At 34.3% G+C, this 11,372-nt stretch overlaps 2 protein-coding genes across 3 annotated transcripts; one reads left to right on the forward strand and one right to left on the reverse strand.

Moving 5' to 3' along the window:
- The first annotated feature begins 1,903 nt into the window (after nt 1-1,903).
- Nucleotides 1,904-6,110, forward strand: LOC102582292 (uncharacterized). Its single transcript, XM_015308698.1, has 8 exons — nt 1,904-2,655; nt 3,041-3,162; nt 3,436-4,272; nt 4,359-4,641; nt 4,836-5,001; nt 5,107-5,209; nt 5,370-5,680; nt 5,763-6,110. The coding sequence occupies exons 1-7, from the start codon at nt 1,960-1,962 to the stop codon at nt 5,485-5,487; spliced, it is 2,325 nt and encodes a 774-aa protein (XP_015164184.1). The 5' UTR covers nt 1,904-1,959; the 3' UTR covers nt 5,488-5,680; nt 5,763-6,110.
- Nucleotides 6,111-6,262: 152 nt separating this feature from the next.
- Nucleotides 6,263-7,712, reverse strand: LOC102593790 (histone H2B 7-like). Of its 2 annotated transcripts, XM_006347148.2 has the most exons (2): nt 6,894-7,712; nt 6,263-6,803 (listed from the first exon to the last, which is right to left on the reverse strand). In XM_006347148.2, exons 1-2 carry the CDS (start codon nt 7,251-7,253, stop codon nt 6,432-6,434), a joined length of 732 nt encoding a protein of 243 aa, XP_006347210.1. In that variant the 5' UTR covers nt 7,254-7,712; the 3' UTR covers nt 6,263-6,431. The 2 variants fall into 2 exon arrangements, with proteins under 2 accessions (XP_006347210.1, XP_006347209.1); XM_006347147.2 differs by having other exon boundaries at nt 6,263-7,712.
- Nucleotides 7,713-11,372: the final 3,660 nt, after the last annotated feature.

Here is an 11,372-nt window from a genome sequence, read left to right on the forward strand (position 1 = left end):
GGGGGGGGGGGGGGGGGGGGGGGGGGGGGGGGGGGGGAAGGACTCATCGCATGCTAATTTGTTATTTTAAAATAGTTGTCTCAAATTATTTTTTAATTCTATCTTATATCCTTGATAATAATTGATCTTAGAAACTACAAACATCTTAATAAAATAATTACTTATGGATCGTTTCATATGAAGATAGTTTATTCTAACATTAGTATTATGTACCAATAAGTAATATTGAAACTTGTTATGCTGAAATTAGTTATTTTGAGTTATTTGTTTATAAAAATATTCTCCACCTCATTTAATAGAAAAAACATTTGAAGAACCTTTGTGTTTGTTTTGTCATTTTCATTATTTATTTTTGAGATAATTAATTCTAGCACTATTATTCTACCTCCTAACATTAATACCATTATTAGTAACCAAACAAAGGATGAAACGAACAAGACTTACCTGAAGTGTCTAAATGAAAGTTGGTGTCAGCTTTAAGTGGTCATTGATAGATTCCGCCTAAAAGTTTATCTCAGAACAATTTATACTTATCCATTATATTAAACACTCTCTTAACAAAAATGTTTTTTTTTTTCAAAAGATATCGATGAGGATAAAATAATTTAAATTTTATTTTAATTAATTTTCATTTGAAAGACGCGTAAAAAAAAACACAAGAGATAATTTGAGACGGGTAAAAACAAACAAGTTTTTCTCATGGCCAAACATTGGCGCGCCAAAAAGTCGAAACGACGCCGTGGGATGTCGCTCCAACCCCAGCGGTTTACCGTTAAATTCAAGTCCGCAGAAGCAATGTGAAACGTGGCAGTCGTTCCTCTTACTGCAAAAAAAACAATCTCTCTCTCACAATTAACTAAAAATATTGCAATCCTTTTTTCCTCTTTTGGAGTTTGTGAAATTTTGATTCTGAATGTGAAATTGAAGGAAAGTTTAGTAGACTTCTTAACTTGAAGGCAAGTTTTTTTTTTTTGGTTTCATTCAGTGTTGTATTTTCTCTGTTATTTTGCTAATGATTTTTGCTGCTTTCGTATTTGGTTAATAAACCATTGTTTCATCTTGTTGAGTCAAATATTGTTCTTTGTTGATTTTAAGTTTTTCTACTTTACTGGGTTTGGTAGATGGTAAATACGTGGATCATGAGTGAGAATAATTTGCCTTTTCTTTTTTAAAACTTTGATATATGTGCTTACCTTTCACATCTACTTGTCACTTCTCACCAGCACATGTACCATTGATCAGAGTCCCTAGTGTTTTTTTGCTTAAACTTAAACCTGCAGAAACCTCGTGATCTTCAATCACTTCATCGACCAACTAGGGCACATTTTGGGTGCAATTTACTTTTTTTTCTTTTTGCTGAATTAATTCAACGATTAAGTATTTTAATTTTACTTTCACCGTTTATTTGATTTTTGGTTGAGAGTTTTGGTCCATTCTTTTGTTTATGTGGTAATTAAGATTAACATTGTTTGATTCGATGCGTGTTGATATATTTACGTTGGATCCTAATGCATAATGGACAAAGCAATAGCACAAGTGGCTTTTTTCTTTTAATCTCCTTATTACGAGTTTTGTAGATTTTGTTGCATTAAGACTTTATATATGTATCTGTTGACTATAGTTGCACTGCTATAGTATCAGTTCCTGAGAAGCTGTCTGGTTGGTCCATGAGATACCAATATGTTTCAAGAATTTAAACGATCGAATGTGGTGAAAGATTGGCTCTTGGCATATATAGTACGGAATCTTCACACAAATAGCCGGACAGTTTTACTGTTTACTTTTTCTACCCGGTATACATAGCTTATATACAATTATCCACATATTATACCTCTGCTGGGTATCCTTAGTTTAATCAGTTTATGCATTTGACTATTTCCTTATAGATTGGCAGTCTCCGGTATCAAGGTGGCAGAGTGAACAAGATAGGGTGAGCATCTGGGCAATCATTTCCTTGCAATGTGGCAAAATCAAGAGAGTGAACATGGGGTGAATAATTCCCATGCTCGTTGTGGAGAAAGGAAAATACAACAGAGGACTGACATTGAAAACTCAAACAGTACAGGCCCCTTTTTATTGTATGATCAGGGAATTGTTATGGGAAATGCTAGCTTTGAAGGTGCCAATGAGGCTTGTAATGGACGTGTGGCGTGTCAAAGCCAGAATGTGTTGGAAAATGAATCGGAGGATAACCGTAGTATTCTCTCAGATCAATCTAGTGATCTTGGGGAAATTGAACGCGAGAGGGTGAGGCAGGTTTTTCAGGACTGGATGAGCACTGGTGTAAAGGACCATTCTCAATCATTGAGTGTCTCACATAAGAACAACTGCTTGGGGGCACCATGGTTAGGGGAAAATGAACGAGAAAGGGTGAGAATCATAAGAGAGTGGGTGAAAATCAACATTCAGCAAAGTGGCGCGGGTTCTCCAAGAGATGATGGCGCTGCTGATATCGGTTCTCAATTCGAACAAGTGCGTGATGGATCTTTGTTCAATCATTCTGAAAATGGAGAGAGAAAATCCGTGCGTATGTATTGCGGCAGAAAAGCCCTTCTTGATTTGCTGATGAAGTTTCAAATGGAAAGGCAAAGAGAAATTCAGGGCTTATTGGAATGTAAACCTGTATCAAACTTCACATACCGCAATCGGATTCAGGTAAGACTTGAGTAGAGACTGCTTTTCATGGAATGTGCATTTTTAATCTTTTAGTCTATTCTAGTTATATTATTATGGCTGCAGATTTTCTGTTGGATTCATAAAGAAAAAGTTATTGAGTGGATTATAATATAAACATGTAGAGTATTAGTTTAGTAGTCAGTGAGCCTGGTTCGTGAAAATTTAATTAATTAAGGATTATAATATAAACATACAGGATACTATTAATTAATTGAGTGGAGTGAATATGAATAACAAGAACATCTGATTGGATTGGATATGATTTGATGTGTGATAGTTTGCATTATGTTGATTGATCTACTTTTCATTGAAATTTGTTTGCAACATATGGTTTTTCCTGATAGTGTTTCAAACCTTCTCATAGTCATTGCTCAAGGGTAGATTTCTGCGGAACGAGAGATTGATGACCAGTGATGAAAGAACTACATCAGACGCTGCAAGTGAATTGGGCATACTGAGACAAAGTCATACTGTATCTTATTTAAGGTAGAGCAAAGTATTTTTCTTTGGAATGTTAGCCTTTTTGATAAGCCCATGCATGGATTACTTGCTTCAAATGCAGTAACTCACTTGATTTCTCTCTTTTGCTTTATCGAAATTAATGGCTCTCGCCTTAGTCTACCAATCTTTGTTAGAAGCCGCTTGGTTGTGCTTTTCTTTTGTTACTTTTTTTAGTAATTAAGTGGACACAGAAATCTAGCAAATAAATTCTTCTATCCAAAAGTCATAGGTTATATCTTAAAATTGTGTGTGAAACAGGAAAGAGATATTATCCAGATTGGTCGATAATGCTCGTAATTCTACAAAAGATGTGCAGCTGAATGCCTCTTCTACAGATGACCTGAATCGTCATCATCGAAGTGAACAGTCTCAATCAAATAATGAACAAGAGATAATTGATGAATCCTATGATCAATCTGAACTCGATAGTGAAGAGAGGGAAACTGATGGATCTCATGTAGTTGGGAACTCAGAAAGCATTACATCTGAGGAAGTAAACCAGCAAAATTCGGTTGATCAAATAGCTGAACATTCAAATCAAATAGCAGCTGTTGAAAGTGGTTCTCGAGGGCATGTACGAGAAGACCATGAACCCTTTCATGATAATGATGCACCAAGAAGTGAGGCAAGTGATACTCATGAAGTATATGATCATTCTCATGGCTTGATAAGTAGTACTTTTGAGGACTATGTGTGGCACGTTTTATCATCTCAGGCAGAGGATCCACAGGACGTTGTCACGGATCATGAGGAAAGAAACTTGCGACAATCTGAAGCGCCATATGAACTAGTTATCGAACATGGCAAAAGTAAGCAAATGTCTTCTTCTGAACACAATGAAACGACAAACAATACTACAGAAGACATGAGCGGAAGTTGGCAGGAAGATTCTGCAAACCATTGGTATCCAGAAAGTTCAGAAAATGATACTGAAGAACAAATTTATGAGCAAGAACAACATGAGGACTGGCAGAGTAATGATTGGCTGGATATGCCTTCTAGTCAGAATGCTGGATCCATGAGAAGGGTTGATTCATTTTACATGCCTGATGATGATAGTGTTTACAATATTGAACTTCGAGAACTTCTTAGCAGGTAAAGGACTCTTGTTACCGCTGGATTATTCATTTTCTACGAAAAATTGATGCTTAAGCTATTTAACTGGTTCCTTAATGCTGTAGGAGGCGTGTCTCTAATCTGCTTCAAAGTGGTTTCCGTGAGAGTCTTGACCAGTTAATACAATCTTACGTTGAAAGGCAAGGTCACGCTTCTGAATGGTATATGGATGGAACATCATCATCCCCTGATGATACGGACCACGAGCTGCTTCAAGAATATGACAATCAAGATGGGCCTCAGATAAATAGTGAATCTAATCCCTTTGCCATGACTTCACTACATGTGGAACCTTCTCTGCAGTTGATAGGAACAGTAAGCTCACCTTTATATTCCTTGACAATTCTACTTGAATTTAATTAGAGAAGTTGATTTATGTAGCTTTCTCCGTCCCAATTGAAGTGTCTTACTTTCTTTTTTAGTCTGTTTCAAAAAAGAGTGCCTCTTTCTATATTTAGTAAGTTTTCCAATTCCAACAACATACATGGCAAGTTTAAGACCATAAGATTTAAAGGACTCCATACTCGTTTGACCTACTGCAGGATTGGGAAGTCATACATGAGTTGAGGAATGACATGGTTAGGCTTCAGCAGAGGATGGACAATATGCAGAGGATGTTTGAAAAGTGTATGGAAATGCAAGTTGAGCTCCAACGCACGGTTCATCAAAATGTTTCTGCAGCCTTAAATCGATATGCTTGTTCAACAGGTTAGATTTCACATCTAAAAATAGGTTCTTGTATCCATATTATAGTTACACTTCTCCTGAAACGGAGATGAATTTAGAATAATTTCGTTTCGTTCTATTGATCAGACATTGATGCATGTGAGGACAGTGTGCAATCCAAATGGGATAATGTGAGAAAAGGGATTTGTTGCTTGTGTTCTAATAGCAGCATAGATGCCTTACTGTATAGGTAAACTATATATATATGAACATCCTTGTCCATTCATTTCTCGAGATTCTATTTTTGAGCAGTCTTAGAGACTCCTCTTCCTTCCTTCCTTTTTTCTGGTTTTTTTTTTTATGTTTGAATGCGTAAGCTCAAGGGAATTATTCATTCGAAATTGATGCAGGTGTGGACACATGAGCACATGTTTAAAATGTGCAGAAAAGTTGATCCAGCGGAACGGAAAATGTCCAATGTGCCGGGCACCAGTAATTGAGGCGATCCGAGCTTTTTCTATACAGTAATGTTGGTGCAGGGGGGTATGTGCACATGCTCAAATTTCCAGTAAAATTGGTCCGGTGACGAGAAAAACGTCCAAAATTACCCGCGGGTAACGTCAAATAATAAGTGATCCGAGCTTTTTCTGTACATAACTGGTAGAAAACTAAACAATACCTGTGAAGCAGAGTGCATCCGTTGCTGCTTTAGCTTGTCTGGGTAAGTCGTCTTTCCTCTGTGACAATCCTTTTTGTGTTTTTTTGTCTTTCATATTTTCATTAACATTGAACTTAATTTGCAGATGTCATGTTTGTAAAACCAATATTATAGGTGAAATCTTTTAGACCAAATTTTCATCTATATCCACTACGTTCCCTTGATGTAGTGCATATATTCAGTGTGCTGTGGATAGACTTATTGAAGCTTTGTACAAAGAAGGAGATCATATAGAAGTGCAGGTCATTTTATCAACGACGTTTCTAACCATGCGTCAGCTGTACATCGGAGATTTCTCGATTATAAAAAATGATTTCCCTTCTCACCATATGTAAATTATGATTTAAGTGATGGAATAGACTCATCTGTTTAGATGGATTTACTTAAAATTCCAACTTTGTACAGTGTGAAATGTGTTGTAAGGTAATCTATTTTTCTTCCTCTTATAACCTTTACATGTTATTCGTCGGCAAGTATAGGAAACATTGTTTGTTAATTATTAGATCCAACGTGTTGTACTTATCATCAGTAGAATTAAGCTCTACTTGTGGTGTCTGCAATTTAAATTTATTCGGAAAACCAAGGAAAAAAAAAAGGCTCATTTGTCGTGGAAGCGGAAGAACTGCTGAAACTACTACAAAAAAGAGCCCGATATTTGCATGCAGTGATTTTCCCAAATCAAGCACCTAGCTAGGAAAGGATAGTGTAAACCAAAATGAAACCTAAATATTCACAAGAGCTACCTAACTAACAATTAGGGCTTCGACTTCGACTTTTCAACACTAGTCACATAGTTAGCAACAGCTTTGGTCCCTTCTGCAATTGCATGCTTCCCTAGCTCCCCAGGCAGCACCAATTTCACCGCATCCTGAATATCCACCGACGCCAACGTGGCACGTCCCGCGTACTTCGTGAGGATCGCCGCTTCATTGGCGATCCTCTCGAACATATCACCCATCAAATTATTCAATATCATCATAGCCTTTGATGAAATTCCCATATCTGGATGAACTTGCTTCATCACTCTAAACACATACCTTCTATACCCTTCACTGGGTCCCACTCCCCCACCCACTTTCGCCCTCTTCTTTTTCCTCTCTCCTCCTCCTCCTTTTGCTTTCTGGGCCTTCTTTTGATCCGCTTCCATTTTCGGAGGCGTAGGCATCTCTTCTGGTTCCTCAGCTGGTTGAGTTTCATCTTCATCTACTCGTTGGGCCGGGTCGGGTTTCCTCTTCTGGGCCTTCTTTCGAACCGCTTCCTTTTTCGGAGGTGATGGCATCTCTTCTGGCTCATCAGCTGGTTGCGTTTCGACTTCATCTACTTGTTGGGCCGGGTCGGGTTTTCTTTGTTGGGCCTTTTTTCCTTCGGATTTGTCTTGAACATTAATGGTTCTTTTAGGCGTAGGTTCTTCATAAGGAAGTGGAGTTAGTATTTCGAATGATTGATTTTCTTCAGTCAAAGTTTGACTTTCTGTCTCCGTTTCGCCGGAGACGACGACGGAGACGGTTTCTTCCACCACTTTCCGGGCGGTGACCACCGTGGCACGGGCCCTTCCTCCACGCTTCTTCGGCGCCATTTTCGAATTTTATTTTTTTTTCTCGTTTTTTCCCTCTCTTTTTTGGAGTGTGCTTTGAAAAATGTACGGTGGAGTAGTATATGAAGAGGGGAATTTTCAGCTTTTTCACTGTTGAGAGGTTTCTAAGAGAGTGACACGTGGAGTACATGTGTTGAAATAGTGGAAGTTACAAGATACGTGGGTAAAAATGAAGAGTAAAGAAGATTCCAGCTTTCTTATCAATTTTCATTGTTTCTGTTTTAAAAGCAGCAAATTTATATGTTGGAATTAACTTTGTGTGCTATAATACTTTGTTGGAATACTTTTTAAAATTAATGCAAATAGTAGTTTACCAACTATTTGCTACTAAGTTATATATATCTAATATACATTATTGTATAATTCGCAATGTAAGAGGTTTTAGTTCCTTCATTAGCATGATTTAAGCACAATCATCTCTAAAAATCTTTTTTACATCATTTTAATTATATTTAATTATTTATGAAGGATATTTTTATAAACAAATATTTTTAACAATATCTTATGTCATATATGTTAATTTTAATATACTTAATTGAACACTTTATAAGAAATAATATCGACATAGATAATGCAAAAATAATTACTAACAATATTACAAATATTAGTATTACTAACATATGATATTCAATATCATTTTTATATATCAATCACACGATTCAATCTTGAAAATGACGTTCATTTGCGATAATTTGTAGTAGCGTATAGCGATCGAGCTAATTCTCACGTTGTTTATGATAGTGTCACATCCCTTTGGTCCACTGAGAAGTAGTTAGGGGTTGTGACAATTAATTGGATAGCCATGTGGAGTATTGTTCCTAAGGAAATAATTGAATTTTGTTGAAAGCTTTCCTCGGATGATGTAAAAAGACAACAAAATCATTAGTTTACTGTATTTTTACACCAAGATTTAAGAATGTGGATTTTATTAGAAAAGTTGTTGGGTATCTAATTCATTGTTTACCTAATGTTATATCTCAGACTTCATAAATTTATTTTTATAAGTTAATCTTTTGATCAGTCAGCTTTTATAGTAATTTTCTTTAATAACAGAGTTAAGCTTATCTAATTTATTTTTTATCACCAATGTTAGGCTCTCGTATAATAATGCACAGTTGCACACGATCAAGCTATCCAATGATGGGTGAGGAAGGAGGTGTTGGAATTCCATATCGATGGATTTAGATGCACTTCAACTTTTTATATGTTCTTGAACAATTCTTCACCTAATGAGTTAGCTTTTAAAGTTGAGTTTAGTTCGATTTCATTGATTCAATGAATCTATCTATGGTTACCTGGTTTAGGATAATGAACACTATCGGACCATACTACCACTAGAACATGTGCATAGTGCGCACACACAAATGTATTGAGCCATAACGGTGACAGTTGACACAATTGTTATAAGTATACAGAATGGACATTATTCATCCCATACAATACAATACAGTCAACAACTCTTGTCTATCTTTTCCAAATTAGTTCAGTCGCAGTTGGAGTACTATTTTCATTTTCCTTTAGTTGGTTTCTTATAATTCAATTCACTGGCAATATATTCGTGAATCCAGTGACTTATCTATCCAAAAAATAATAACTATAGGAAACGTTGGCTTTTCTTTTATTTTTTATTTTTTTATGTATATATAATGAGTGTTGAATTCTTTTAGTTTTTATACGTATATTTACTTTTTTTATATCTTCTTAATGAAAATTTTGACTCTGTCACTGAAAGATATATAATATATACATGTATGTATTACTTAGATGTGTTGAGGGTGACTTTCATTTGTAACCATATTAATTAATAATAATGTGCAACATTCTAAGGCATACGATAAAATTGTACTAAGGAGTCATAACTCACATGGTCGATTCTATATGATTGTCTACGCTTTAAATACTCACGTTGCTTATCATATATTTGTCACATCCTTAATTGGTCCACAGAAAAGTTGTTAGGGGTAGAGTCTTGAGACATTTTGACATGTCCTTTGTTAATTTTCTAAAGAAAGATTTCCTAAATTAAATAATTTTAAGTCTCGAACAGTACTATAAATATATATATTCTCTCTTCTATGCTTTCAAATGTTATAAAAAACAAAAGAAAATTATTAATTTTACAGTACTATTGTAGGTCAGTCAAAATGAATGGGTCTACTACATATAAATATTTTGCCTCGTTGAGTCTATTTTTGCTACCTGGTTGATAATGAACCTATAACGGAGTATATGGACAAAACCCAAACAACACTTATTGGGCAAAATAGTACTATAGTCAATAACTCTAGTCATTTGCATTTTTGTGCGAACATATATTGTGTCGGTGTTCATACAAATTAAATTTAATTCAATTTATCATAGTTAGTTAGTTAATATGTTGGTCAATCATATTCTCAAAGACGGAAAAAGTCATTGTTAAGAATTTCAATGGAAGTGTACGTTGTTAGCTATGAACCAATATAGATAGTTCTTTCAAATTAATTTATCAATACAAATCGTTTGAAAATTATTGAAAATCATTATTTGATGATTTGATTTGTCAAAAACGGAGTAACTTAGGGTGTGTTTAATAGAAATGAAAATGTTTTCTTAAATAAATATGTATTTCAGAATGGATGTGTTGGAGAGTGGAAAGAAGAAACATAGCATAGAATTAAACTTAAATTCATTACTTTTTAAGCAATTTTTTTTTTCATTTCTTAAAAACTTGTTTTCTAGTTCTTCAAAAAAATTAAATAATCAAACATGAAAAGATTTATAAACATATTATTGGAAAACTTTTCCCTCCATACCAAACAAAACCTAGCGCATTCAAAAAATTCGTCGACAATAATTGCCATTGATACTCATTCCTAAGTATTTATTTACTTGTCATAATTACTATAAATATTTAATTGAAAATAATATTTGTCATTCTATTTTGAAAAATTAAGAGAGAATTAATCTGTTTTTTTCCTATTTGTACTCTTTCTTTAACAAATATACAAAGATTATAAATGTGGTGAAGGAAAAAAAAAGTAAGAAATAATGAGAGCTATTATTTTTTTTAATAATGATTAATATTTTCTTGAAGGACACTGTTGAAATAAAATGACTGTAAGAGATTCCTGTCCTTACCGTCAAGTGGCTGAACACCCGTGAAAACAATACTTATTATTAAAACTTCAATCTATTTTATATTGACAAGAGGTTAAATCTCAGGAGATTCACATGATTTATGAGCATTTCCAATCAATCAAAACTACAAGCCCAGTTATTAATTAACCAATGGTGAAAACTCAAAAAAAAAAAAAAAAAAAAAAAAAAAAAAAAAAAAAAAATCTCAATAAAATCTTAAGTCGCGCAATAGTTAATTCAGAATAAAAAGGAATAAAAACATTTTTCGCAAAACTTATTCATAGTAAAAGGAAACATATAATGCAACACTTTTTATACACATCAACTATGGTACTATACCATAATTTCCACACATCATTTTATTTCATCACCTAGCTATATATAATATAGAATCTATTCTATAAAAAAACAGAGAATATAAATATAACGTGAATAAGGAACTTATTAACCCTAAAAAAATCAAGGGTTATAATATGTCTTATAATTCACATGAAATTAATTAACTAATACTTTGGATATAATAAAACTATATTAATTCATGAGAAGTCTTTTCTTAACGGCCATACCTCGAGAAATTTCATTACATGATATGAAGAACTTCTCCAACTCTTCATTTCCACCAACTTCAAAAAATTCGAACTGTGAAAACTTCCTCTTACTTAGCAATAATTCCCTCGGTTTCTTCGGAGCCGGGGGAGGACAGCTTCCGACTATCGGAATCTTGTTTTTCCGACAAGTTGGTGTTCGACACAAATCTTCACCAATACTATGCCTAGAAGTACTACTACTATTATTTTTGTTTAATATTAATATTTCTTCTTCATGATGTCCTTTGGGGAAAACTTGGTTTAAATTTTGAGGATCTGACATGAAGTTTAATAAGGGATTTTTTAATTTATTTTTTTTGGTAATGGAATATTGATAGATGAAATGAAATATGATAAAAGTAGCTAGGTTGAAAATAGATGGAGATGGAAAGAGGTT

Source organism: Solanum tuberosum, unplaced genomic scaffold (genome assembly GCF_000226075.1).
Source record: "Solanum tuberosum cultivar DM 1-3 516 R44 unplaced genomic scaffold, SolTub_3.0 scf00091, whole genome shotgun sequence".
Classification (NCBI taxonomy): domain Eukaryota; kingdom Viridiplantae; phylum Streptophyta; class Magnoliopsida; order Solanales; family Solanaceae; genus Solanum; species Solanum tuberosum.